The sequence below is a fragment of the Mirounga leonina genome, unplaced genomic scaffold (assembly GCF_011800145.1).
Source record: "Mirounga leonina isolate KUSES-001 unplaced genomic scaffold, KU_Mleo_1.0 Mir_92, whole genome shotgun sequence".
NCBI lineage: Eukaryota > Metazoa > Chordata > Mammalia > Carnivora > Phocidae > Mirounga > Mirounga leonina.
The window spans coordinates 12,702,662-12,728,915 of NW_023270852.1; the positions used below are offsets into that span (position 1 = coordinate 12,702,662).

General features: G+C 59.2%; 3 protein-coding genes across 5 annotated transcripts; 2 read left to right on the plus strand and 1 right to left on the minus strand.

Moving 5' to 3' along the window:
• Positions 1–3: 3 nt before the first annotated feature.
• FOLR3 (folate receptor gamma) lies at positions 4–652 on the plus strand (the record flags this gene model as incomplete). Its single annotated transcript, XM_034995139.1, has 2 exons — positions 4–70; positions 188–652. Coding segments are annotated over 2 exons (351 nt in total), but the record flags the coding sequence as incomplete, so codon positions are not given.
• A 2,121-nt stretch (positions 653–2,773) lies between these two features.
• On the plus strand, positions 2,774–17,646 carry INPPL1 (inositol polyphosphate phosphatase like 1). Of its 3 annotated transcripts, XM_034995079.1 has the most exons (29): positions 2,774–2,861; positions 3,729–4,131; positions 6,893–6,956; positions 7,048–7,198; positions 7,383–7,503; positions 7,730–7,870; positions 8,101–8,194; positions 8,301–8,390; positions 8,564–8,662; positions 8,779–8,929; positions 9,017–9,123; positions 9,416–9,518; positions 9,604–9,800; positions 10,127–10,244; positions 10,844–10,940; positions 11,218–11,356; positions 11,471–11,570; positions 11,668–11,756; positions 12,049–12,130; positions 12,254–12,343; positions 12,872–12,985; positions 13,123–13,211; positions 13,622–13,709; positions 13,803–13,958; positions 14,201–14,279; positions 14,373–14,513; positions 15,615–16,287; positions 16,552–16,685; positions 16,791–17,324. In XM_034995079.1, exons 2-29 carry the CDS (start codon positions 3,935–3,937, stop codon positions 16,879–16,881), a joined length of 3,795 nt encoding a protein of 1,264 aa, XP_034850970.1. In that variant the 5' UTR covers positions 2,774–2,861; positions 3,729–3,934; the 3' UTR covers positions 16,882–17,324. The 3 variants fall into 3 exon arrangements, with proteins under 3 accessions (XP_034850970.1, XP_034850971.1, XP_034850972.1); XM_034995080.1 differs by lacking the exon at positions 16,552–16,685 and having other exon boundaries at positions 16,791–17,646; XM_034995081.1 differs by lacking the exon at positions 13,803–13,958.
• PHOX2A (paired like homeobox 2A) lies at positions 17,586–22,206 on the minus strand. Its single transcript, XM_034995083.1, has 3 exons — positions 21,959–22,206; positions 19,627–19,814; positions 17,586–18,695 (listed from the first exon to the last, which is right to left on the minus strand). Exons 1-3 carry the CDS (start codon positions 22,173–22,175, stop codon positions 18,243–18,245), a joined length of 858 nt encoding a protein of 285 aa, XP_034850974.1. The 5' UTR covers positions 22,176–22,206; the 3' UTR covers positions 17,586–18,242.
• Positions 22,207–26,254: the final 4,048 nt, after the last annotated feature.

Genomic DNA, 26,254 nt, shown 5'->3' on the forward strand with positions numbered 1-26,254 from the left:
TGGTGGGAGGACTGTCGCACCTCCTACACCTGCAAGAGCAACTGGCAAAGGGGCTGGAACTGGACCTCAGGTGAGGGCCTGGGGGGTGGGGGGAGACGCAGGTGGGGTTGGAGGATTTGGGGGTGGCCAGAAACCAGCTTCGGGCCCAGGGGCTGAATGTCTGTGTCCACGCCCTCTCCGCCTGCAGGAATTAACCAGTGTCCAACCGGGACCACCTGCCGCACATTTGAGACCTACTTTCCCACGCCTGCAGCCCTGTGTGAGGGCCTCTGGAGTCACTCCTACAAACTCAGCAACTACAGCCGAGGGAGCGGCCGCTGCATCCAGATGTGGTTCGACCCGGCCCAGGGCAACCCCAATGAGGAGGTGGCGAGGTTCTATGCCCAGGCCAGGAGTGCCGGGGCCCTGCCCCGAGGGGTGGAGCCTCTCCTGCTCAGCCTGGCCTTGATGCAACTCTGGCTGCTCGGCTGAGTCTAGCCCTACCCAGACGTCCTCTCTGCATGTCCCCAGTGTTGATGACCAAGCTGGGCATAGAGGGAGCCCTAAGCGTGCCTCCATCCATTATCCATCCTTCTGTCATCCCATTCCTGCTCCATGGCGGGCCTTGGGGTTTCTCTGGCAGTCAGCTCAAATAAAAAGCCTGACACATCCAGGGGCACTTGTGTGGCTCAGTCATTAAGCGTCTGCCTTTGGCACAGGTCATGATCCCAGGATCAAGCCCCACTCTGGGATCCCTGCTTGGCGGGAAGCCTGCTTCTCCCTCTCCCACTCCCCCTGCTTGTGTTCCCTCTCTTGCTGTCTCTCTCTCTGTCAAATAAATAAATAAAAATAAAATAAAAGACTGACGCATCCGTGTCAGATGAATTATTTTGGTTTGAGTGGGTAGATGACAGATTCCACAGTTTCTGAATTCCTTCAGGTCAGAGAAATGAGACCTGGGTTTGAATACCAGCTTTGCTACTGACTATGCCAAAGTGAAGCAGCTGCCTGTCTATTCTAAAGCTTAGTTTCCTCCTCAATAAAATGGGGATAATGATCCTTCTTTCCTTCCGGGTTGTGAAACACAAAGGAGCTATTGCCTAGAAAGCATGTGAGCCCAGTGCCTGCACTTTAATAGTCCTCAGGGATTCTGTTGCTCTTGTAGCCACAAATGAGAGCTGGGTCCAGGGCTTTGTTACTTATATTGGGCCCCAAATATCCCCCCTTTCTCCTAGGCCCAGCCTGCCTGGCTCTGTGCTTAGCTCTGCAATGGGAAAGCTGGGAATGGGAATCTAGGGAAGGCTCTGGATTCCCAGTGGGGGTGAAAAAAAGTTCACACATGATGTGGATTGGAGGGACAGAGTTGAGGCTTGGACCCTCAGAAGAGGAAGAGAGAAGACTGGGGAGGGCAGTCTGGGAGGTTCCTGGAAGAGGAAATGTTCAAGAGCCTTGAACAGGTTTAGCTGAGTTCTAGAGGCTTGGATGGAAAAAGGTTGGAAACCCTTAGGGGCTTCCCAGGGGCAGGAGCCTGGCCTCTCCTCTGGCACCTTTGTCCCCTCCACGGATTGCTAGATGTCTATCCTGTCTTTGCACAGCCCCCAGGAACTGGGCCTGAGTTGATCTCTGGGTCTCCCTCTTGCCCTTTTCCCCTGGGGAAGTCTTCATCTCTACATCCCCCTCACAGTTATCCCTAGAGAGCCACAGGTCCCTGTCTGAGAACACCAGGCAGGTGGGTGATCAAGCTACGACTAGAACCCAGGTGTGAAGACTCCTAGTCCAGGCCTCTCCCCTCCCCACCGCACCAGGGTGCCCCCTTCATGGCACTCACCTTTCCTCATACCTAGAGCTGAGTGACTGGGGAAACCGGGCAGTTTGTGGAGGATGACTTATGGGATTCCTGGAGGGGTCTGGAGACACTGGGATGTATGGGGGTGTCTGTTAGCTACTTTATTTACCTAGTCTGGAAGGCCCCCACAGAGCCCATTCTGTGTCCCAGGCTTTGTTCCAGCTGGGTTAATCCAATGCGTATTTGAAGGAGAGGAAGGAGCTTGCCGGGACTGACCCAGACACAGGTTCAATTGAGCAAAGTGAAAGCTCTCTCCCAGGTTAAAGGGGATCGGCCGACGGCGGCCCAGGAGTTGGCAGCTGTGGGAGCTAGGCTGGAAGCCTGCGCCTTTAAGGCGCCAAGGGGCGGAGGGGCGGGGCAGGAAGCGGACTCCCGGGAGACGCTGCCACCGGCTAGGTCTTTTTTGGGGGAAGGGGCGGGCCAGACCCTCTGTGGGCCCCGCCCCCTTTCCGGCGAGCGGTACCCCTCCCGCCCTGGGCGCCCGGGGGCGTCCGAGCGTATAGGCTCTGGGGAGCTCCCGGGTCGGCGTCCCGCCCACAAAGGCTCAAGTTTGTCGTCTTGGAGGGAGTAGCTGGGGCGGGGGCGGGTACTAATAATACCCGTTCGTCCTGGCGCCGCGCTTTACAGTTTACACAGCTGTCACCTTCGTTACTCCTTAATTAATAATAAAAATAGCCGCTGTTCTGGAGGCTTACTGGATGCCAGGCCCCGTGCGGAGAGCTTTACAAGCACAGTCCCATTGAGTCTGCCCTCATAACACTGCCCCCACTCTGCAGAGCGGGAAGGCGAGGCGCGGAGGGGTGTCGTGACTTGCCCGAGGTCACTCGGCGGGTCAGTGGCTCCGGGATCGAGACGGGGGGCCGGGGAAGGCGGGGCGCGGGTGCTACCCCCGGCTCAGCCGAGAGCTGCGGGGGCGGAGCGGCGGGCGGGGCGGAAGGCGAGGGGGGGTGCGGCGGCAGAGGATGGCCATCTTAAGTGGCCGCTGAGAGTCAAGGGCCGCTTCCCCCGGGAAGGGGGCTTCGGAGCGGCCCAGGAGGTGGGGGTCTGCGCGCGGCGGCTGCGTCTCTGGGGAGAAGTCGGGAGCCCAGGGGTTTGAGGGAACTTTCTTCTAGGAGGGCAGTGGCGGAGTGGGGGGCGCCTGATCTCGGGCTGCTGAACCCCTCAAGGCCCGGGCCTGCGGGTATGGGGGATGGTGCCAGGGAACTTGGCCGGGAGGGGGGGAAGGGCTTTGCCCGGCTGCGAGGGGCTGCCAGGGACGTGCGTGGGGAATCGAGGACACTGGACCTTGTCTGAGGGTTTGTGGGAGATCAGGTTTCTATGGAGGGGATTTCCCCCCCGCGGGATTTGTAGGGGGCTGGACCCAGTGCAGTTTGAGGGTTCAGGTCGAAGAGGGGCCTGGATTTCACGGGGGTTGAGAAGCGGGCCGCTTGGGTAACGAGGACGGGGAAGAGGTTCATCTTGGATCCCTCGCGGGTTTTGAGAATTCGACCCGACCCTTTGAGGCTGCAAGGGAGGTGAATGGAAAAGATTTGGGGTGGGATTAGACGATTATGGGAATTGGGGATCATATCGTTGCGATTGTTGGAGGGGGCTAAGTCTCCGGAGAGGGGGCCGGGATCCCAAAACGTCCAGGAGAAGGGTAGGGGGAACTTGACCTTCGTTGTTGGGGTGGGGGGGTCTGGATCTCCTAAGTGTGGTGATGGCGGGGCAGGATCATTGTGGGTTTGGGGGGTCCCGCGTCCTGCGGGAATGCGGGGACCATCATCCCCACGGGGAAGAGGGTGGGGGTAGGGACAGTCGGGCCGTGGGCCGAGCGGAGGGGGAGGGGGCCGGCCGCCCGGCTCTGCGCTGTGCTCCTGCCCCTCCCCCGCCGCCTCTGAACAAACTTTTCTTTCTCTTCAAGTTGAGGCCGGCGCTGCAGGCGGCGGCAGCGGCGGCGGTGCGGCGAACGAGGCGGCCTGCGCGGCGGAGCGCGGAGCCCCCGACCCTCGGCTCGGTCCGGTCCGTGGATCCTCAGGCCCCGGGCCCGGCCCCAGCCTCGGCCCCGAGCGTCCCGGGGCGGATGGCGCGGGGCGGTGGGCGCGGGCGGCGCTGAGCCCTGCGCGCGCTATGGCCTCGGCGTGCGGGGCGCCGGGCCCGGGGGGTGCGGGGCCCGGGGGCGCGCTGGGCAGCCCGGCCCCCGCCTGGTACCACCGCGACCTGAGCCGCGCTGCCGCCGAGGAGCTGCTGGCCCGGGCAGGCCGCGATGGCAGCTTCCTGGTCCGAGACAGCGAGAGCGTGGCGGGAGCCTTCGCGCTCTGCGTCCTGTGAGTGGGGCTGGGGCTCCCTGCGGGCGGGGGCGCGGCCCCAGGTTCCTTGCGTGTGTGCGGAGGGCCTGGGACAGTGGGACGCCAGCGCCCCCGACAGTGGGGGCTTTGGCTTTAAGCCTGGGCTGAGGAAGGATGCAGGGGGCACTTCCTTCCTGCTGTGTCTCTAGGGACACTTTCTGGGGCGTCGAGGGCAGAGTGTGTGGGGTCCTGTTAGCCAGGGTGGCTGTAAGGGGGGAAAATGCAGGGAGTCTCTGGCAGACCCCCTCAGGTACCCTCAGGCAGAAGGGGCAGGAGGGGTGAGGATGTGTGGATGTGCATTCCAGGGTTGTGTGTAGTTCTGTTTATACAGGGATGGGGTGTCTGAGCAGTAGGCATGGAGGGAGTTGGGGCCAGAGAGACCAATGGATCTGTGAGGATGCCCAGCAGCTTCCTTAGGGGTCCTTTCTATGCCCCCAGGACTGAGGTTGGGACCTGTGTGGCTGTAGATGTCTGGGGCTGGGGGGCAGGGTGGTGTTGAGAAGGATGCAGGAGGCAAAGCTATATGGGGCCATGTCATTATTTCATAAATCAATGAGCGTGCGCCTGTGCCCTGGTCCTGGGTATCCTGGCCCCCCTAGCCCTGAGCTATGGGTGCTGAACGTGGGTTAGACTTGGCAGCTCTCTGAGTGGGTCTGGTCCTGCTTCTGTAGCCATCAGCTGTGTGTGGCAGTGCTTCTGGGTGAGTTTGGTGGGTTTGGAGTCATCTCCCTGAGCTGTCTCCTATGCCCCATTGTCTGATACTAGGTGGACTGCTGTGGGCATTAGGATCTGATTATATTCCCTTTTAGCCCTGTGAACCCTCCCAAACCTCTATATTTCTGTCCCTTACGCTTCTGCTCTCTTCTTTGGGGGCGCATTGGCCTAGGCCAGTAGTTCTCATTTGGGGTTGATTTTACCCCTCCGGGACATTGGCGATGTGTGGAGACATTTTTGGTTGTCACAGCTGGGATAGTGCTGCTGGCATCTAGTGGGTAAAAGCCATAGAGGTGCCGCTAAACATCCTGCAGTGCATAGGACAGTCCCTCACAACAAAGAACTGTGCAGTCCAAAATGTGAGTGGTGCTGAGATTGAGAAGCTCTGACCTGGGCAGTGGACCTGAAGAGGAGGGGGTCCCCTAAGTCTCAGCTCATGGTCCAAGTCTGACGCCCAGGAGAGACGAACAAGAAACTGCTTTGGCAGATGACTATCCTAGAGTCCTGCCTCCCAGCCCCCTCTGGGGCATACCCCCTAATTAGGGAGGGGAGGGAGGCAGGTGCTGGGTCAGCTGTTGAGTGGGAGGGGGACAGCTGGGCCTGTGTCTGGGGGAGGAATATTATTGTCCCAGGAGGGGAGAGTCCTGGCTCCATAGCTAGGGGAGGAGATGGGTGGAGTGAGGGTCTGTCTGCGTCGGGGGTTTCGGCTTTGCCAGCTGACTCTGGCTACTCCTTGAATCTTAAGAGCCCGGGGTGGGGGGCGGGGGGGGCGGGGGGGACAGGTCAGAAATGGGATAGAAGCCTGGGGATAGGTAATCAGAAACATACTTGCTTCCCTACATACCCATATGTCCGTGGGTGACATTTCAGGGCACACCCCTGCTCTGACAGGCACTGGCCTCTGCCCTGGCTTTAAGTCCTAGCTCTGCCTTTTATTTACCCCGCGACCGGAGTCAAATTGCTTTTCCTCTTTGAGCCTGTTTCCTCTTCTGGAGAATATCTGTATCAAAATGTGAGGATTAAATGAGATCACATCTGTAGGGTGTCCTACAGACACGGCTCAGTTAATGGGATGCTATTGTTGTTGTAAATGCAGTCCACTGCGTGGTGCCCACACAGACACCTGCAAGGAACGTTGCCCCGTCAGCAGCTGCGAGAGCTCGGAAGGGGGCCTACCTGAGTGGAGGGGATGGACTGTGGCCAAGGTGTAGGGTCCCCTCAAGCGGGCATTTGGTCCTCTCTGGTGCCCAGCACACACATGGGCTGGTGGCGGGGGGGGGCTCCCTTGAGCAAGCCTACCTGAGGTTTGGCTGCAGAAGGAGGCTTCCATCCCCACTGAGTGTGGCCCGCACTGCCCAGGCCAGGCTCAGCTGTCACCTGCTCAGCTGTTGCTGCCATCTGTCAGCACCCTCCTCGGTTTGGGGCTCTTAGAGGCCTAGGTCTCCCATAGGGGGCCCCCTTGGGGCATCCCAATGTCCTGGTGTCTGGGGAAGCGGGGAGAAAGCCGGGGTACCCGCATACTTCCTAACAAAATGGCCCCGACACAGCCAACTCCAGCAGAGCCAGACACCAACGTAAACACAGACAGCAGGCGCACACGTGTGTGAGCACGTCCCCTGTGTGTGCAAACAGAGGTTAACCAGGCTTCTGAGGACGCTTACTCTGGCAGGGGGCCAGATCTGGTCCCACAGCCCAGAGGGGCTGTTTAGACAGCTGTGGAGGCCACAGAAGAGCTGCCTGTTGCTTCCCGGGCCCAGTGGTGGGTGTGGAGCCTATGTAGGTCTGGGTGCAAGGGTGGCGGGGGGTGGGTGGCGGGGGGAGGCCAGTCATTCCTGCTCTTGTTGGCAACACTAGCAGGATACAAGTGGACTGGGCTCCTCATTAACCCTGTGCGGCCTGAGCAAAGGTTTTAGGAAAACCAAGCTGAGGGAGCTGAGGGCTGAGCCCAGTAGCAGGAGGAAGGCATGCCTTGGGGCTTAGACCCCAGCCAGAGGGCGACAGATTCTGACCCTTGCTTTGTCATCAGGTATCAGAAGCACGTGCATACATATCGAATTCTACCTGATGGAGAAGACTTCCTGGCCGTGCAGGTAGGAGCCTGGAGCCTGAGCCCTGGCCTTGATTCCATCCTGTGGCTTGGGATCAGTTGGCTGACCCTCTGCCACCCGTGCTGGTTCTCAGACCTCGCAGGGCGTGCCCGTGCGCCGTTTCCAGACCCTGGGCGAGCTCATCGGCCTGTACGCGCAGCCCGGCCAGGGCCTTGTGTGCGCCCTGCTGCTGCCTGTGGAGCGGGAGCGCGAGCCGGAGCCCCCTGACGACCGTGACGTCTCAGGTGCTGCCCGCCCTGCCTCCCTGCCCCCTCCCAGACGCCACCTGCTGCTCCCCCTCCCGCCTCCTCAGCCTGCCTCCCCCGGAGCCCCCTGCACCTGACCATGATGCCAGGGCCCTTTCCCCCACTTCCGTGGGAGTATCTATACTTCGCTGGGGAGGGGAGGCCCACTGACTCCTGTCCACAGATGGCGAGGATGAGAAGCCCCCGCTGCCCCCGCGTTCTGGCTCCACCAGTGTTTCTGCCCCCGTGGGGCCCAGCAGCCCCCCAGCAGCCCCTGAGACTCCCACAGCTCCAGCTGCTGAGAGGTAAGAGCGCAGCCCCCCTACACGGAGCCGGAATTCCCTTTCTCCTCTGAGAACGGTGTCCTCATCAAAGGGGGAGAGACCTTCCAAGCCCCTCCACCCCCCGCAGAGGCAGCCACCCTGATCCATGGTGCTGATTGCTACCAGTCCCATCTCCTCCAGGGATAGGGTGGGAGTGCTGGGACAGCGTCAGCAGGTTCTTCACTGACTTCTCAACCCCTCCCTGAAGCGCTCCCAATGGGCTGAGCACTGTCTCGCACGAGTACCTGAAGGGTAGCTACGGACTGGACCTGGAGGCTGTGCGAGGCGGAGCCAGCAACCTGCCCCACCTCACCCGCACCCTCGCCACCTCATGCCGGAGGCTGCACAGGTACCCGGGCCGCCCAGCCCCGTGCGTGCAGCCTCTCCTCGCCTGCCCCCTTGTTGCACAAACGTCCGTACCTCTGATCTCTGGCCCTGAACAGGGATCCAGCTGTTGTTTCCTGACTTTTCCTCACCCGAAGCCTTGTATCCTCACGGTGGAGGCTGAAGCCACCCACTCAGCCCCCCGCCCTGTCCTTGGGGTGGGGAGGGGGCATTCTGACCAGTTGTCTCCTCTAGTGAGGTGGACAAGGTCCTGTCGGGCCTGGAGATCCTGTCCAAGGTGTTTGACCAGCAGAGCTCTCCCATGGTGACCCGCCTTCTGCAGCAGCAGGTGGGATTACAGGGAGGCCTGTGGGGAACGGGCTCGTGTCTGGGGCCGGCTGGGGGACCTCCTGCTTGCTGGCCTCCCGTGCAAGCTTCATCCTTGCTCTGTGCAGACTCCGCCGCAGACTGGGGAGCAGGAGCTGGAGAGCCTGGTGCTGAAGCTGTCCGTGTTAAAGGACTTCCTGTCGGGCATCCAGAAGAAGGTAGCCTGACTCCCGACCTCCGACCTCACCTACCGGTCCCTGACTGTTTGCACTAGCCTAACTGGTCTCCACCCTGAGTCTACAGTTTAGCACTGATCCCAGCATCAGCCGTGCCCCTCCTGGCCCCAGCTCTCCGCATGTCCCCTGATCCTGCCTGCCCTTCCCTGCTCCAGGCCCTGAAGGCTCTGCAGGACATGAGCTCCACAGCCCTGCCGGCTCCGCTGCAGCCATCCATACGTAAGGCCAAGACCATCCCCGTGCAGGCCTTTGAGGTACGGAGGGGTGTCAGGTGGGGCCTTCTGGGGCAAAGGGCCGTTGGAGGTGAAGGGGGTGTCCCCTGCCCGAGGTCTTTCCAGCAGCCGCTCCCCCACTCCCCCATGACCTGCAGGTGAAGCTGGATGTGACTCTGGGCGACCTGACCAAGATCGGGAAGTCGCAGAAGTTCACGCTGAGCGTGGATGTGGAGGGCGGGCGGCTGGTGCTGCTGCGGAGACAGCGGGACTCGCAGGAGGACTGGACGACCTTCACACATGACCGCAGTGAGCCAGGGCCTGACCTGGGGCAGCGGGCAGGGCGGCCTCCAGGCCTCAGTGCCCGGGCCAGTGAGACTGTCCTCCATTCCCTAGTCCGCCAGCTCATTAAGTCCCAGCGTGTCCAGAACAAACTGGGTGTCGTGTTTGAGAAGGAGAAGGATCGGACACAGCGCAAGGACTTCATCTTTGTCAGTGCCCGGGTGAGCATCCTGCTGGGCTAGACCTGGGGGCTATAGGGGTCCCTGTGGGGTGGGAAGAGAGGAGACGCGTGATGTAGGTGGGTCGTGCCTCCTGGCAGGGGTGGGTCTGACAGGGCAGAGAGTATATGTATTGAGAATGGGTGGCCTGAGGGTGGAGTCAAAGGGTCCATTCAGTGAACAGTTATTGAGCACCTGTGATATGCTTGAATGGGGGACCAGACAGGCATGACCCTTGCCTCGTGGGACCTGCCACCTCCCAGGGACCTCCCCTAACTGGCTGTTGTCCCCCCAGAAGCGGGAGGCCTTCTGCCAGCTACTGCAACTCATGAAGAACAAGCACTCCAAGCAAGATGAGCCCGACATGATCTCTATCTTCATAGGCACCTGGAACATGGGTCAGGCCCAGGTTGGGGCTGGGCGGGGAGAGAGGAATAGTCCCAGATCAGGGGCCTGACCGCCCCCCATCCCCTTCTCCTCCAGGAAGTGTGCCACCTCCAAAAAACGTGACATCTTGGTTCACATCGAAGGGTCTCGGGAAAACCCTGGATGAGGTCACAGTGACCATACCCCATGACATCTATGTCTTTGGGACCCAGGAGAACTCAGTGGGTGACCGCGAGTGGCTGGACCTGCTACGCGGGGGCCTCAAGGAGCTCACAGATCTGGATTATCGCCCGGTAAGGGGGGGGGTCATCTTGTTCAGTCCCCCTCTCCTCAGACACCACCCCAAACTATCCTGCTTGACCTTATGGGAGACCCTGGGGAGCACAACTTGACTGGCTTTCCCTCTGGCCCCCCGGGCATATCCTTTAGGAGATCTAACGAGTCCTTCGTGCTGTGGGAACATGCTATGTTTCTCTCTGGCCCATCAGGAAAAAGGGGTAGCAGACCTTTCTATCCTGTGACTGACAGCACAGTCTATATATAGGCAGGGGTGTTGGGGGGGCGGAATATGGACAGTGCCCCAGCCCAGGGCAGGGGTGACCCAGAACCCTCTACCCAGATTGCCATGCAGTCACTGTGGAACATCAAGGTAGCTGTTTTGGTCAAGCCAGAGCACGAGAACCGAATCAGCCATGTCAGTACGTCCAGCGTGAAGACTGGCATCGCCAACACCCTGGGTGAGTAGGGTGGGCAGGGTCTCTCTGTCCACACCTCTTACTTCTTCTCCAGCCCGTAGTCTCCCCTTTTTGGGTGGTCTCAGCTTTCTCAAATATAGAACTTTGAACTCTGTAAAGCATATTCATATTCCAAATGTCTTCTAGCACCACCAGGAAGGCAGGGCCAGGATTACTATCTCCATTACATAGATGATAAACCTCAAAAAAACCCAAAAAACACTGAGGCCCTGAGTCGCTGAGTGACCTGTCCAAGGTCACACAGCTAGTACGTGGTGGCCTCTTGGTTTGTGGCCCAGCGTTCCCTCAGCAGAGATTCTGCTCAGAATCTGCAGGTCCTTTCAGCTCCAACTTGGGGATCCCCTGTGATCTCCAAGGGCTTTATTCACACATGCGGAGACTCAGGCCACCCAGATGGACTGCGTGTGCCATGTGGCCCTCTGGGAACGGGGGATGCGTTCAGAGGCTTGCCTGCCTCATAGCGTCTGGGGCGGGGTGGGGGGGCAGTGGGAGGATCTTCCCACCACTGCTTCGAGGGGCAGAGGGGAGTTGGGAGCCCTCCAGAGGTGACACATGCCTTCCTCTCTTGCTTGCCCTGACAGGAAACAAGGGAGCTGTGGGAGTCTCCTTCATGTTCAATGGCACCTCATTTGGCTTTGTGAATTGCCACCTCACCTCAGGAAATGAGAAAACCGCCCGGTGAGGGGGCACCTTTCCAAATCTTTACCCTCATTCCCCATTCCCCTGAGACCTATCCCCTTTCCCATATCCCAGTCCATGACCCTCCTACATCCCTGTCCCCAGAGACCGCCTTCTCCCTTGTCCCAACTCAAGACTCCTCTACCTCGATCTTGTTCCCAGTTCTTTCCTCTGTCCCCAGGGACCCTGATCCGCACCCTATCCCTGACCCCAGAGACTTCTTACTTTCCTGCCAGTCCCTGGCCCCTGACCCTGGGCCCCCCACCCCGCCCCCCAGGCGGAACCAGAACTACCTGGACATCCTGCGGCTGCTCTCGCTGGGCGATCGGCAGCTCAGTGCCTTTGACATCTCTCTGCGTTTCACTCACCTCTTCTGGTTTGGGGACCTCAACTACCGCCTGGACATGGATATCCAGGTGCGAACAGGGCCGCTGGGTGGCTGTGAGGGAAGCTGGGCTGGGGGCCAGTTGGGCTCCCACCTCTGGCTCTGGCTCAAGAGGGAGTGGCCAGCCCTTGTGTCTACACTGCAGGAGATCCTGAACTACATCAGCAGGAAGGAGTTTGAGCCCCTGCTCAGGGTGGACCAGCTTAATTTGGAACGCGAGAAGCACAAGGTCTTCCTTCGGTTCAGTGAGTGTGGGCCCGGCAAGTCTCCGAGGGCTGGGGCCTTTCTGATATGCCTGGGTGTTCAGGGCCCTGAGCCCCGCTTGTTCCCTGCCTTCCCTAGGTGAGGAAGAGATCTCCTTCCCTCCCACTTACCGCTACGAGCGGGGCTCCCGGGACACGTATGCCTGGCACAAGCAGAAGCCAACTGGGGTGAGCGAGGGGAACGGGCGGGGGGGGCCTTAGGAGATTCCTCTGGGCTCCAGTGAATCAAGAGTGCATGTCTGGTCAAGGTCTGGGCAGTTACTACTCCAGCTTTGGTGGCCCCTCTAAGGCCTCAGGGGTGGGTGATCCTGGGTGTTGTGAGGACCCAAGAAGGGAGATGGGTGCTGGGGCCTGGGGTGGTGGGAGTGTAGGGCCTCATCAGCTCTGCAGCTCTGCAGTGGGGCTTATGCTGAGCAACCCCGGCTGTTGGCCCTGACCTTGCTGACATCGCCTGCCCCAGGTCCGGACCAATGTGCCTTCGTGGTGTGACCGGATTCTCTGGAAGTCCTACCCTGAGACCCACATCATCTGCAATTCCTACGGTCAGAGTCTCCTGGACAGGGTGATGGGCAGTCCTGGGCGGCCACAGTCCGATCCTGCCCTAGCTTTGGGAAGTGGGAGCTGAGAGGAAAGAGCTTGCCCCTGAGCTCCCATTCCTACTCCAGGTTGCACTGATGACATTGTCTCCAGCGACCACTCCCCCGTGTTCGGGACATTTGAGGTTGGAGTTACCTCTCAGTTCATCTCCAAGAAAGGTGACTGTTCTGGATGTGCCCGTGGGTGGCCTGGGATGTACATAGGTTTGACTGTATCTGTGTGTGTGTGTGTGTGTGTGTTTGGGTGTGGACATGTATGTGCAAGACTGTTTCTGAACATGTACTGTGTGAAGCTGTGTGCCCGGGGCACTGTGAAAGGTGCGTGCCCATGCGTGTGTGTCTGTCTGTGAACGTAAACACACACAGATATCTGTATTTGCCTGGAGCCATATGTGTACCCCCGAGTGTGCCTGGTAGTGTGGGGGGTCGTTGGCAGGCAGTCCCTGCAGGGGTTCTGATCCCCCAACCCCCTTCCTACGTGGTCTCTCATCCTGGGGTTGTCTGCCTGGTCCAGGGCCTGGGCTTTGGGGTCTCCCCATTGGCTGCTTGGGATTGGGGAGGCCCCTCCTGGCCGTCCCTCCTCCTCTGCCAGGGGCCCTGATTTCCTGTCCCAGGGTTCAGTGTCTGTCCTGTTCCTCCTGCCACCCTCACAGCCCTCCTGACTGCCTTCCTCCCTTTGCCCCTCAGGGCTCTCAAAGACTTCGGACCAGGCCTACATCGAGTTTGAGAGCATCGAGGCCATTGTGAAGACAGCCAGCCGCACCAAGTTCTTCATTGAGTTCTATTCCACCTGCCTGGAGGGTCAGAGGCGGGCCCGGGGCTGGGTGTGGCCAAGAGGGCTGGGGAGCCCCAGGTGCCCAGAGCGGTCGGCCCCCAGGATAGGGGGAAGGGAAGCCAGGAGGTGGCACTCAGTTGGATATCCCCCTCCCTCTCCCCAGAGTACAAGAAGAGCTTCGAGAATGATGCCCAGAGCAGTGACAACATCAACTTCCTCAAGGTGCAGTGGTCTTCACGCCAGCTACCCACGGTGAGGCTCTTGGCAGGGCCTGGGCCTGTAGGTGAGGGCACAGGGAGAGGCGTGGCGGAGCGCGTGTGGTTTGTGCATGCGAGAGTGTGCGTGTGCGTGTGCATGGTGGGGCTGGGCATGAGTAAGGGTGAGGGACCAAGTTGCAGGTTCATTCATCCATTCATAAATACTTTTCGAGCCCTTGCTAAATGTCAGGTCCTGTGTTGGCCATTGAGGATGTAGAAGATGAATGACAATGCTGTTAAGTGTTATGAAAGGCCCATGCGGGGCTGTGTCTTCTACATTAAGGCTTGGGATCTTTCCTTAAGTGGGAGTGAGCATGGACCAGTCTGAGGGTAGGGGTGAGTGGTGTCAGGGGCAGGAGGGGGTGCTTGGGGCTTTGTTCTTCACTGGGCCTCTCTGCTCCCCAGCTCAAGCCAATTCTGGCTGATATCGAGTACCTGCAGGACCAGCACCTCCTGCTCACGGTCAAGTCCATGGATGGCTACGAATCCTATGGTGAGGGCGCGGAGGGGTGCCAAAGGCACGGAAAGCCAAGCAGAGCCCTAGAAAGGTTTGGCAATCTGCTGGTCTGCCCCATCTTCCCTTCAGGGGAGTGTGTGGTGCCACTCAAGTCCATGATTGGCAGCACAGCCCAGCAGTTCCTGACCTTCCTGTCCCACCGCGGCGAGGAGACAGGCAACATCCGTGGTTCCATGAAGGTGCGGGTGCCCACAGAGCGCCTGGGCACCCGTGAGCGACTCTACGGTGGGGGCTCCTTTGGGAGGGATATGGGGCATACGATGGGGTGGCATGGGCAGGTCTAGGAGGGGTGGACCGGGGTTGGGGGAGGGCTTGTTAGAATCCCTGAAGTATTTGGCAATTATGCAGCCATGGCTGGAAGTGGGCCTGCATTGAGGAGCAGCTGGAAAAGGCCTGATAGGCCCAGTGGGTATCTATGGTCCAGAACCCCAGGTCCCCTCTGAGTCTTCTTTCTCTTCCTCCCCCAGAGTGGATCAGCATTGATAAGGATGAGGCAGGAGCAAAGAGCAAAGTCCCTTCTGTGTCTCGAGGCAGCCAGGATCCCAGGTGAGCTGGGACTGTGCCGGGGGTCCCATGAAGGGGTGCCTGGGGGCTTTGGGCCAGCCTCTACCTCGTCTCACCCCTGTACACCCCTGGCAGGTCAGGGAACCGCAAACCAGCCCCCGCAGAGGCCTCCTGCCCACTGTCCAAGTTATTCGAAGAGCCAGAGAAACCACCACCAACTGGGAGGCCCCCAGCCCCACCTCGATCTGCCCCCCGGGAGGAGCCCTTGACCTCCAGGTGAGAGAAGGAAGCTGTTATACCCCCCACTTCATCTGTTGCTATGCTCGGCTCTCAGGGCCAGCCTGGGGACCATTTGCTGCTTGAGTGATCTCAAGCCCCATGGCTGGGGGCGCTGGGGCTCCATACCTACGGCCACTCAGGCCAGCCAGGGGAGCACAGTCATTCTCTCCTCCCGATTCTGCCTTAAAAAATAGAATTAGAAGTTGTTTTCTGCAACAGTTCCTCCATGTAAGGAGGGAGCTTTCTGTTTGGCCTCAGCATGGGATTTCCTTCGGTGCATTCTATGGAACACTGTCCTACAAGATGCCCCATTGGAAACGGGTTTGTGGTCAAATGAGTTTGGGAAATGGTTCTGGCTAGATTCTTTTCTTAGACAGTCCCAGTGCACATTAGTATTCGCAAAAGCTCTGAGCATGTGAACAGGAAGGAAACCCTTTTTCAACTCTGTTGAATATAGTTTCCCAAACTTAATGGGCCAGGAAACTTCTTTTCCACACAGTAACTATTAATACCCTGGGGAACTAGTGTTCTGTGGCTCATACTCGGGGAAAGTGAGGCTTACTTTCTAATTATATCCAAGTGTCGCTTGAACTTAAATAAAAGCTCCTAGCTGCGGTTTGGTGCTTTTTCACTCACCTTCACCTATTATCAGTCACCTTGGTTTTATCTTCAGGCTTGAGTAAAACTAACCTGAATCCCTGGGTGAGACTCCTCGGTAGATTGGTCTCAGATGCCTCCAGAGGCTTTCACAAGATCTGGCTGGTCATTCGCATTAAAGTCTTTATTGCCCTGCCTTCTGGCACCTGTTTTCCCTGATTTAAGCTCAGGTTTCACAAAGTCACAAAAGAAAGATCTGAGAATCTTAGCAAGTCAGGCAAGGAAGTTCAGGGATTATCTATTCAGTGATCGTGTCTCCTGGATTTTAGAGGTGAAGACAGCAAGGGCCAGCGAGGGAAAGTGATGTGCTCAAGGTCACATGCAGTTGTAGGACCGGTGGCCCACCGTCCTGACTCCCCAGTCCAGTTCTCCTTCCACTGCACCCATTGCCTTCACTTTGGTATCTGGGTCCTGACTTCATTATCCTGCTCCCAAACCCAGGTTGAAGGCAGAGGGGGCTCCAGAGCCGGAAGGGGTGGCAGCCCCCCCACCCAAGAACAGCTTCAATAACCCTGCCTACTACGTCCTTGAAGGGGTCCCCCACCAGCTGCTGCCCCCGGAGCCACCCTCGCCTGCCAGGGCCCCTGTCCCGCCGGCCACCAAGAACAAAGTGGCCATCACAGTGCCTGCTCCACAGCTTGGGCGCCACCGGCCCCCCCGTGTGGGAGAGGGCAGCTCATCAGATGAGGAGTCTGGGGGCACACTGCCCCCTCCAGACTTTCCACCCCCACCACTGCCAGACTCGGCCATCTTCCTGCCCCCCAGCCTGGATCCTCTGCCAGGGCCAGTGGTCCGGGGCCGCAGCGGGGGTGAAGCCCGTGGCCCACCACCTCCCAAGGCCCATCCAAGACCCCCGCTGCCCCCAGGCCCCTCACCTACCAGCACTTTCCTGGGGGAGGTAGCCAGTGGGGACGACCGCTCCTGCTCCGTGCTGCAGATGGCCAAGACGCTGAGTGAGGTGGACTATGCCCCTGCTGGGCCTGGCCGCTCGGTACTTCTGCCAGGCCCCCTGGAGCTGCAGCTGCCCCGGGGACTGCCCTCGGACTATGGCCGGCCTCTCAGCTTCCCTCCGCCTCGCATCCGAGAGAGCATCCAGGAGGACCTGGCAGAGGAGGTGGGTGGACCAGGGGTGGCTATCTGTGTGTACCTCAGGTGTGTGCTTTGCCCATGGACAGTGGTAGCCTTTGACTTCACCATTCAACACACTCAGTGGTGTCCCTTCTGCCCTGAGCTGGGCACTGGGGAGCTGGGGGGGACACCTGCATCAGCCCCAGTTCTTGCCTCTTCCCCTAAAGCATGTAGTAGAATGTGGCTGCCTGCGGGTGCTTCTCTGTGTGGGTACCCCCAGTGCTCCCCCTGACATGCCCTATTCCCTCAGGCTCCGTGCCCGCAGGGCGGGCGGGCCAGCGGGCTGGGCGAGGCGGGCATGGGCGCCTGGCTGCGGGCCATCGGTTTGGAGCGCTATGAGGAGGGCCTGGTGCACAATGGCTGGGACGACCTGGAGTTTCTCAGGTGGGGGCGGGGCTGGAGGCGGATGGGGTGGGGCTGGCCCCGGGGGCGGAGCAACGGGCCCTCGAGACCACTTCGCCAACCTCCCAGCCTCTCTCACCCCTACAGCGATATCACCGAGGAGGACCTGGAGGAGGCTGGGGTGCAGGACCCGGCTCACAAGCGCCTCCTTTTGGACACCCTGCAGCTCAGCAAGTGATAGCGGGGGCACTGCGAAGCTGGGAACTCGGCACCCCTACCCCTCCACTAAGGCCCAGCCATAGCCCCGAAGTTGAAAAGTTATGAGGGGTGGGGCAGTACCTCTCTGGCTATTTATTGGGGATCTGCGTTCCCCACTGCCCAGTCATTTGGAATGCCCTAATTAGGACATCCTGCCCCTCACCTGCCCCAGGGCTCCAGAGGTCAGTTGCTGTGATTACCAAGGACTTTGGTTGTTCTGGGGCTGACCTCCTTTTCAGGACCCCTACTCCCAGCCCCAGGGGTGCCCGTAGGGTCGTCCATTTGGCTACGCCTGGGTCCCCACTTTAACCGCTGTTTCTGCTGCCTTCCACCTGGCCTGAACCACAGGGGGAGGGGCTCAGCTAGGACCTCTCCCAGCCCCCACTGTGGGGGTGTCCGTCCGGAAATGAAGGAATAGCCCAAGGACCGGGCTGGGGTTTATTTAAGCTTTTCTGCGTGGGTTTAGGGAGGGCGGGCACTTTAATGTTATTGGGGCTGGTGGGGGTGGGAAGAAGGATCTGGGCCATAAAGTGCTAGTTTGCTTAGTTCTCACTGTCTCCTGGTCTATACCACCTTGGGTTGCGGATGTGGGGCTGCAGTGCATTCCTTGCTGGTTGCAAGTGGGTCGGGTTCTTGCAGGCAGCCTGTCCCCATCCTGGGTACTCAGAAGGGTTGCCAGCGTGATGTCTTCAATAAATTAAGTTTTATTTGGATTGAGCAAAACTCACCTCAATAAATTACAAGTTTTTCAAAGGAAAAGAACAACAACAACCCTTCCCCCAAAAAATAATAATCAGGAAAGAGGAAACCCCTCTGTCCCGATGCCCTGGCCAGCCCCACTGCTCTGAACAGGCCTAACCTCTGCGCCAGACCGGCTGGGAATGGGAGGGGATAAATTGGCAGTTCGATCCTTCAGGTGGCTTATTATCCCAACAAGGACCAGTACGGGTGGGCCCGAGGTTCTGGGGCAGCAGGCTGGTCGCTAAGGTGAGGAGTGACCCAGCCAGCTGCAGAGCCAGGGGAGGGAGCCAGGCTGTTACTGCACTTGAGTACCCTCACGTTCCAGCACAGTTATTTGATCCGAGTTCCAAAGAAAGCCAAGCTGGAAGGGGGGAGGTCCCAGTGAAGAGTACCCCACTCTGCTGGGTAGGGCAGGTGAGGACGAGAGGCCCTGACTTGGTCTCCAAAGCTGGGGAGGGCACACCTAGGGGTCAGACACGGTAGGGGGTGGGGACAGATGGGCACTTCCAGGCGGGCGCCCAAATGGGGAGGGACTCTGTCAGGTCCTGGAGGGGCAGGGGCATCTCTGGGGGCAGGCCCGGAGCCTCCAGAGTCCAGCGGCTAGAAGAGATTGGTCTTCAGGGCCGGGCCAGGCTTCCGGTGGAAGGAGGACAGAACCCCGGAGAAGGGCCCGGGCCCGGGTTCCGCCGGCTGCCAGGCCTTAAGCAGCTCCGCCGCGCCCGCGCCTGGCCCGCCGCCCCCGCCGCCCGCCACGCCCGCCCACAATGGGCCCTTGAGCGGCTGTGGCCCGGGGCCAGGGCCGGGCCCGGAGCCCAGGGCGGCAGGCAGCGGGCTGGGGCTCAGACGCGGGCTGGCCAGGCCGGGGGCAGGCGGCGGCGGCGGCAGCGACGCGGTGCTGTCGGGCGTGGGGCTGCACGTGGACTCCTTGGAGTCGTCGTCCTCGGACGAGCAGCGCGCCTCGCCCTTTTTGGCTCCCGCCGCGCCCGCCGCACCCTTGGCGCTGGCCGCACGCTCCTGTTTGCGGAACTTGGCCCGGCGGTTCTGGAACCAGACCTGCGGGCACAGGGGCCGGTCAGGCCGAGGCCGCAAGACGCGGGTGAGCCCTCAGTCGGGAAGGGGCCGGATCGGGATTATCACCAGCTTTCTGAGCGTCGGCCCCCGGGCCCTCCACCACTAGGCTCGTAGCCCTCCTCGCCTCTCTGCTCACCTCCTGGCCTCCGCTTGCCCCTTCCTCCAGGTCTTCCCCTTGGGATCTGCTCACTCGCCCACCCCGCTGCCTCCAGTGTTCTTGGTCTCCTGGAGGGGACCCCGCCTTCGCTCCCTCATCACTCAAAGCCCTGCCCCCAGTTCCTAACTACAAGAAGCTCCAGGAATTTCCACCTGGAGTGTCTCACGGCGGTGGAGAACGGGTTCGGGCACTAGGGGAAACCTTTTGTTCAGGGTCTCCAGGGAAGGCGGACCAGCTGAACATCTGTACTTGGATTTGTAAGACAGACAACAGAGTCCACCTGGGCGGGCCCTCCTGAGCCCTGAGCGGGCCCAGAGCCTTGCGTTTCGGGCTCAGAGAATTCACAGCAGCGGAGCTAGGGAGGGGACATGGGGGCGCTCGCTGGTTTTCCCGGATTCGTCTGCCTCGCTCCCACTCTACCCACTCGGCCTCCTTCCAGAATTCCCAAGCATCCCTCTACATGCCTGGCCCTACTAAGGAGACCCAGGGGGAAATCGTGGGGCTGAAGAACTCAGTTCTCCCGAGGGCCTCAGGTCTGCCAAGTCTTGGCCCCGTCGCCTCCCCGGGTTGCCCATCCTCTCCTGCCCAACCACCCCCAGACCAAGCCCTGGCCCCTGGCCCCAGCTTTCCGCCTCCAAGCTGCACCTGCCTCCCACCCGAGTGAGGCCCCTCTGTCCCGCGGCCCCCAGGTATCCGGGCACCAACCTCCCACCCTCCTCCACGCGCACACTCCCGCACACACACGCAAACACGCACCTGCACGCGAGCCTCGGTGAGGTCGATCTTGAGCGCCAGCTCCTCGCGTGTGTAAATGTCGGGGTAGTGAGTCTCTGCGAAGACGCGCTCCAGCTCCTTGAGCTGCGCGCTGGTGAACGTGGTGCGGATGCGCCGCTGCTTGCGCTTCTCGTGCAGGCCCGACGGCTCCGGGAAAAACTTGTAGGGCACTAGGGGTGTGTGCAGGAGGGGGGAGTGACGAGGGTGGAGGCGTGAGGGGCCGAGCTCAGCCCGCTGTGTCCGGCCCCTGAGATCGCTCGCCGTCCCCCGCCCCTCACCCGGCCCCTCGGCTTCCTTCGCTCAGTCTCGAACTGAGCGTCTTCCCTGTCGCTCAGTGGAGCCGGCAGGAGTGAAGGCGGGTAGGGCGCAGGGAGACCTGGGGCCCAAGAGCAGCAGCAAGGGAATCAGGATCTGATCCTCAGGTCAAGACCGCTGACCTGTCCTCGGTCCTCCCCGTGTTCCCTCACCTCCCTCCAGTCCACCTGCGCCTGCGACCTCTGCTTTGGTGTGCTTCTACCTTGGTCAGCCTGCCCGCTTGGTTTCAGGTCCTGCTCTGTCTACCCTAGCCTTGGTTGCAGGTCTCATCATCATCATGAGTCTTCCCAGTAACCAGTTCTGGACCCCGCCTGGGCGACTGAGACTCCCTGGCCTGGGTCCACTGTGAGCTCTGCCATGTACTTTCTGCCATGTAGGGACTTGGCCTGCTCTACCTTGCCATCTCTCTCCTCCCAGGCCTCATTTCCTCAGCCCCATCTCACAGCCCATTCTCCTCCAGGTGTCCTCTCCTCGTCCTCATCTTTCTCCATCCACATCTCTCTTCAGCTTTCCCTTCTGGACCATTCTTTTCTTTGTGCCCATTGAAAAGGGTCCTTATTTTCCCCCACCCAGGTTCCTTTACCTTTTCTTTGCCCTTCTTCTTCCTTCCAGGCACTTCTCTCTGTGACCCAAATCCCCCACAGCCAGCCCCACCGCTCTCCCTCATTCTCTTCCCATCCTTGTCTCTTTTACCCCATCCCAGTCCCCGCTGCCCCACACTGTTTCTGACAATATCTCCTCATCCCTGTCTCCAACCCTTGCTTAAGTCTCCATATTCTTTAGGAATCCCCAATATCCTTCATCTTTGTCTTACATCCCTAGTTCTCTATCTCCCCCTAATCCTTGTCTGCAACACTCCATTCCTAGCACCATCTTCCTCATCTCTGTTGCTAATCTTCCTTGGTCCCCATCTCCCATAATTCCTGTCCCCATCACATAGTTATTATCTCCATCTCCCCAACCCTGGGTCCCCATTTCTTCCAGGGCCCCCACTCTTCCCATCTTTGCTCACACCTCTCTATACCTGTTCTCATTTCTCCATCTCTGTGGGGCCCATATCCCCATTTCTTGACCCTATCTCCCCAATCCACATCCTCATCTGGCCCAGAGTACCCAATCTCCCCATCGCCGTTCCAGTTTTTGGCTCCACCTTGCTCTTTCTCATTTCTCCAAATCCAGGTCCCCATCTCACCATCCTTCCCACCCCCCAGGCCCCAATATTCTATTTGGGTCCCAGTGGTCTTCCCAGGAAGGAAGGAGATAAGGAGATTGGGTGGGGCAGCCTGGACTCTAACTGGAGAGATGGGGGATGGCTGGAGAGGCTCCATGAGGTTGAGGGTTCAGATTGGGACTTAAATCAAGAGGCTTGGAGGTACTGGGAGACTGCTTCTGGGTTCTGTAGGACTCTAGCTGGGAGAGTCTCCAGGGGGAAAGGGAGAATGAAAGTGGCTTAATGACCTGGACACTCTTTTCGTCCAGCAAGGGAGGAGGTTTCCGTTGTGCAAGAGGGTCTGGGCACAGGCAGGATGGGTCCAAAACTGGGCAGGAGGAGCTTGATGGTGCTGGGGCTCTAGGAAGGTTTCCATCTGGGCAGCTCAGCTGCTGCAGGAGCCCTTGTTGGGGTCAGACATGAAGTGGGGTGGGGATAAGGATGGAGATCTGATTGGACTGAGCCGGGAGCATCTTCCAAGGATACGGAGATGGAGAGATTTGGTGGTCAGTCTTTGCAGGTGGGGAAGGGAGGACCTGGTGAGGGGCCTGGGGCTGGGCCAGGGATCTATTTCCCTGACCCGAAGAGCACGAGAAGGGGAAAGATGAGAGGGTGGGGCTCAACTCTGCCTAAGGGAGGCCCGTCTTACAGGGAGGCTGGGGATCCCTCGGGTGTTGGAGGGCAAGGATGGTGGCGGCTGTGGGGGACAGTCGCAATCACTTGCCAAATAGGGCAGGGGCTGGGGTTCCCGCAGGATTGGAGGGAGGGTTGGGCCGGGGCTGGGCTCACCTGCCGAGTAAGGCGCTGGCTGGTGGTCGCGTAGAGCGCCGAGCGCGCAGTTGGAGGAGCCGAGCGCGGGGCAGGGCGGACCAGCCGCGGGGAAGGCGGGTCGCAGGGGGCTGTATTGGAAGCCGCCGGGCTGGCTGCAGGCGCCGAAGTCGCCGTAGGCGGACGCCTCCATGGCCGCCACGCACGAGTCGTACGAATTGAGGTAGGAGTAGTCCATCGGCCCGGGGGTCGGGGTCGGGGTCCGGGCCGGGCCGGGTCGGGGTCGGGGTCCCCGGCCGGGTGGGGGTCGGGATGAGGGTTCGAGCGCCTGGCGCCGAGGACCCGAGGCCGGCTCTGAGCGCCCGCGAGTCCGCCCGCCCCGTCGCGGCCGCCCTCCGCCTGGGTGCAATGCAAGTGCAGCCCGGCCCGGCCCGCGCGCCTTTTAACGCTCAGGACCCCGCGGAGGGGGCGGGGCGGGCAAGCTCCGCGGGGCGGGGCCTGGACAGCCCAGGCCCCACCCCCAGCTACCCCAGACCCCCACTCCAAAGGGTACCCGCAGCCCTCCTTGGGCTCCCGAGGTGCGGGGCGGGGCAGTGTGGGGCCCCATCCCTACAGTCCTCATCCCGCCCCAATCCCAATCAGACCTTCGCTCTCTACGCACAGTGCCAGGCTGGAGGGTCCCAACCCGTTTCCTCGGCCTCCCCACCTGCGGCCCCGCAGAAGGGAGGGGAGACAGGCCTGGCGGCGCTCCGGTGAAAAAGTTAATTCAATTCGTCCTGATAACCGAGTTATTCTGATCCAGCCCCTCGGCCCCGCCCCCAGCGAGGTCCTATCCCGCCGGGGACCACGGAGGCGGTCCAGGAGGGGGATGGAGACACGGACGAGGAAGAGACGGAGCCTGGGATGGGGACGTGGATGAAGAGAGGACACAGGGGGAGAAAGGGACAGAAACAGTGATGGAGAAAGAGACAAGAGAGATACAGGTACACAGATGGAGGCAAGGCTGAGCCAGGGACGCGAGAGAGATTGGAGACAGGGGCAAGTGGGCCCACAGGGACAGAGATGTAGACAAAGCTGAAGCGCGTGCAAGAGAAAGGCAGGGATGGAGATGGGGACAAGGCAGAGACAGAGGAGACAAGGATAAGAGGCGGACCAAGAAAGAGAGTGAGGCAGGCATGGAGACAGAGAAGACCCTGGGGTGAGACATGGATGGAAACAAGGACTGAGATGGAGATCAGGAGAGAGATGAGACAAAACAGGGCAGGGACAGGGAGACACACACACAGAGGGGCGGTCTCAGAGAGACAAGGACAGGGACAGACAGAGGAGGAACAGAGCTGAGAGAAATAGCCTTCGGAGAGCTGAGACCCACAGCTGGAGTGCCCAGGGGCCAGTAGGATTGTGGTGGAGGCCAGGCCAGGCTGCGGAGGGGGAGGGTCGCTGCAGCCCAGATCCCTCTATCCTGACTTGTCCACACAACCCTGCCCTGTACCTTCAGGGCCCAGCCTGCCTCTCCCCTCCCCCAGTTCCCCAGCTCAGTTTCCCTGCCCATCACCTCCCAGTGTGACCCTTTGGTCCCCAGCACCCTTGGCACAGAGTGTGTGTATGTGATGAATGTCAGGATCAGGAGATCAGGAGTAACCGAGTGACCTCCACACTCTCTCTCAGCCTCCCCATCCCCTCTCCTCCTTTTCTTCACCAGGTAAACTACCTAGACTCACTCTGGAACTGGCCACAGACCTGACCCTCAGCAGATTCAGCCTTGGGCCTTCACACTGTGGGAAAACCAACACAGGATCCTTTCTAGAACAAAAGAGAGAAGCTTTCTGCCCCTGCAGCTCACCTGAGGTGGATTGGACAGCTTTCCCACCCAGCCCCCAGCCTCCTCCACCCAAATCTTGGTAGGTCCTACAGATGCGAGAGTGAAGACCCAGAGAAAGCCCATGCAGGATGAGAGAAGGTCCCTGGGAATACCTTTCCCCGATTCCCCACTATGGGGAACATGCCCATCCTCAGGTCATCCACTTCAAGGGCCCCCAGATCTTTGCTTCACACAAGGATCACCTGTCCCCCAATTCTGTAACTACTCCATGCCAGGGGGGTTCTTTGAAGTGTTGTGTCTAATTACGTTTTAGGTAGAAGCTTCTAAAGCTGACAGCAAAACTGCTTCAAAAGTTCTCCGCACGGGTTTGTGAAGTGTACCTCTCGCCTCTGACACATGCTCTGCAGGGAGCCCAAAAGGGGATCTCAGAAGTGAGAACTCGGAAGTGCTCTCCTTAGACCTATTGGCTCTCCATTGCCCTCGGGGTCAAATCCAAGCCCTCATTCCGCTCACCATGTCCTCTAGCGCCAGTGCCCCAGCCTGACTCCCCCTTACTTGGCTTTCTTTGAAGCCCCCACACATTGATTGATCTTGGAGTTTAGAGTTGTCCTTTCTGGCTGGAATGTTCATTCCACTCCACACCCCGCTCCACTGCCCCCTACTTCCCTCAAACCCCCAAACCTGGATGACTCTTGTTTATCCATCTGGTTTTGAAGTGGACATGATTGCTTCCTGGAAGCCTTCCCTGACGCCCCTAGACTCTGCTGAATGTCCCACAGTAGCTCCCTCTCTTTTGGTGACTCATGTCCCCAATACTTGCAATAAAATGCAAGGTCTCGGGACAGAACTGTTACTTCCCAGCCCTACCACAGTGCCTAGCACATCATTCTGCACATCACAGGTCTTCCCACATCTGCTTGTTGGGTTAATGAAAGCTAAGCTGTGTGTTGGGGAATCCCTGCCCTCGCTTCTGGGGATGGAATCCTCATCCCCTGAGTCCCATTCCCCACTCTCTGGAAAGGCATCATCCTCTCTTCTTCATTCCCTCATTCCCCAGGGACAGGAAACTTCCTTCCTCTGAGCCAACCTTTGGGCTGGAAGAAAGTCCTCCCTCGTCTGAGGAATTTGCAGGGGGCCTTATCCCTTCCCCAGTGACAAAACTGAAGGAAAAGAGCAACTGAAGCTCACAGGCAGGGACAAGCAGAGATATGAGGGAAGGCAAAGAGGCCCTGGTTCCAGTTGTGTCCAAGACCATGATCCATCCCTGTCATTTCTACAGTTTGGTCACTGAACCAATAAATTCCCCTCTCTGTCTAAACTACTTTAAGTTTGGGCTTCTGACACTTGCAGCTAAAATCTCTGACCAATTATAATCTGTGAATGCTTGACACCTTTGCAGGTAATCAAGTTATGGTAGTGGTGATTAGGAATTTTATTTTAACATGCATGTTACGGGGTTAGCAGGGCAGGAGGTCACCTTCCCATGGCTCGGGTTCCTTTCTCTGCAGGCAGCCATTTGCATCTGCTGATTGGCATAGAAACAGACACAGCTCAAAAAAATGCTTTGAACCCTGTCCACTACTGGGTTCAGGTCTTCCAGGTGGTGGAAGTGGGGGGACTTTGGAGGGTAGGCTGCATGGTGCGTGCAAATGAGTGTGTGTGTGTGTGTGTGTGTGATTGAGAGAGAGAGAGAGAGAGAGAGATGGGGGCAGGAAAGAGGGCTCCCTGAGAACTCACCATAAAAGAAGAAGAAAACAGGGAGAGTGGGCTGTACTCCGCAAGGACCTCATACTCAAGAGTCCAGTGGATGAGATCTCTTGTGGGGAGCTCATCCTAACTGAAACTCCCTCCCACAAGTGCGTGCACTCTTGGAGAACAAAAGATGCTCTAGCACAAAACACTGTTGCAGCCATCTTGCTGTGACACCCCCTTGCTGAGCACCATGTCTTCACTTCCACGAGTGATGACAGATTCTGGAGCCTGGTTGCTGGGTTTCAACTCTGCCACGTACAAACTTATGACTTACAGTAAGTCATTCAGCCTCTCTATACCTCAGTTTTCTCACCTGTAAACTGGTTTATCTTAATGATTAGATGAATTAAAATACATAAAGTGTTTGAATAGCACCTGGCACATAGTAAGCACTAAATGAATATTTTTTAATATATCGCGGCTGCTGCTGCCAGCACCATCTCACTCCCATCCCCCTTTCTCCTGCTCACCAACTGACTGAGCCCTGTGTGACTCACAGACCCAGACCACACTCTGGTCAGGCTTCTCTGATTTGTTACACCTGATACCTGGATATAGAACCTGGACATAAACCCCCATGCTTGCACCACAGCATCACCTCTACCCTCAAGATTTCAGAGGATATCAAGGCCTAGCAGAATTACCCAGCCTGACCTCTTAATTTTAGTAGATGAAGAGGCTGGGGCCCAAGGAGTGGTCCTGTAGAAAGAGTTGAACTAAAAACAGTGGAAGTGTGTCAGAGT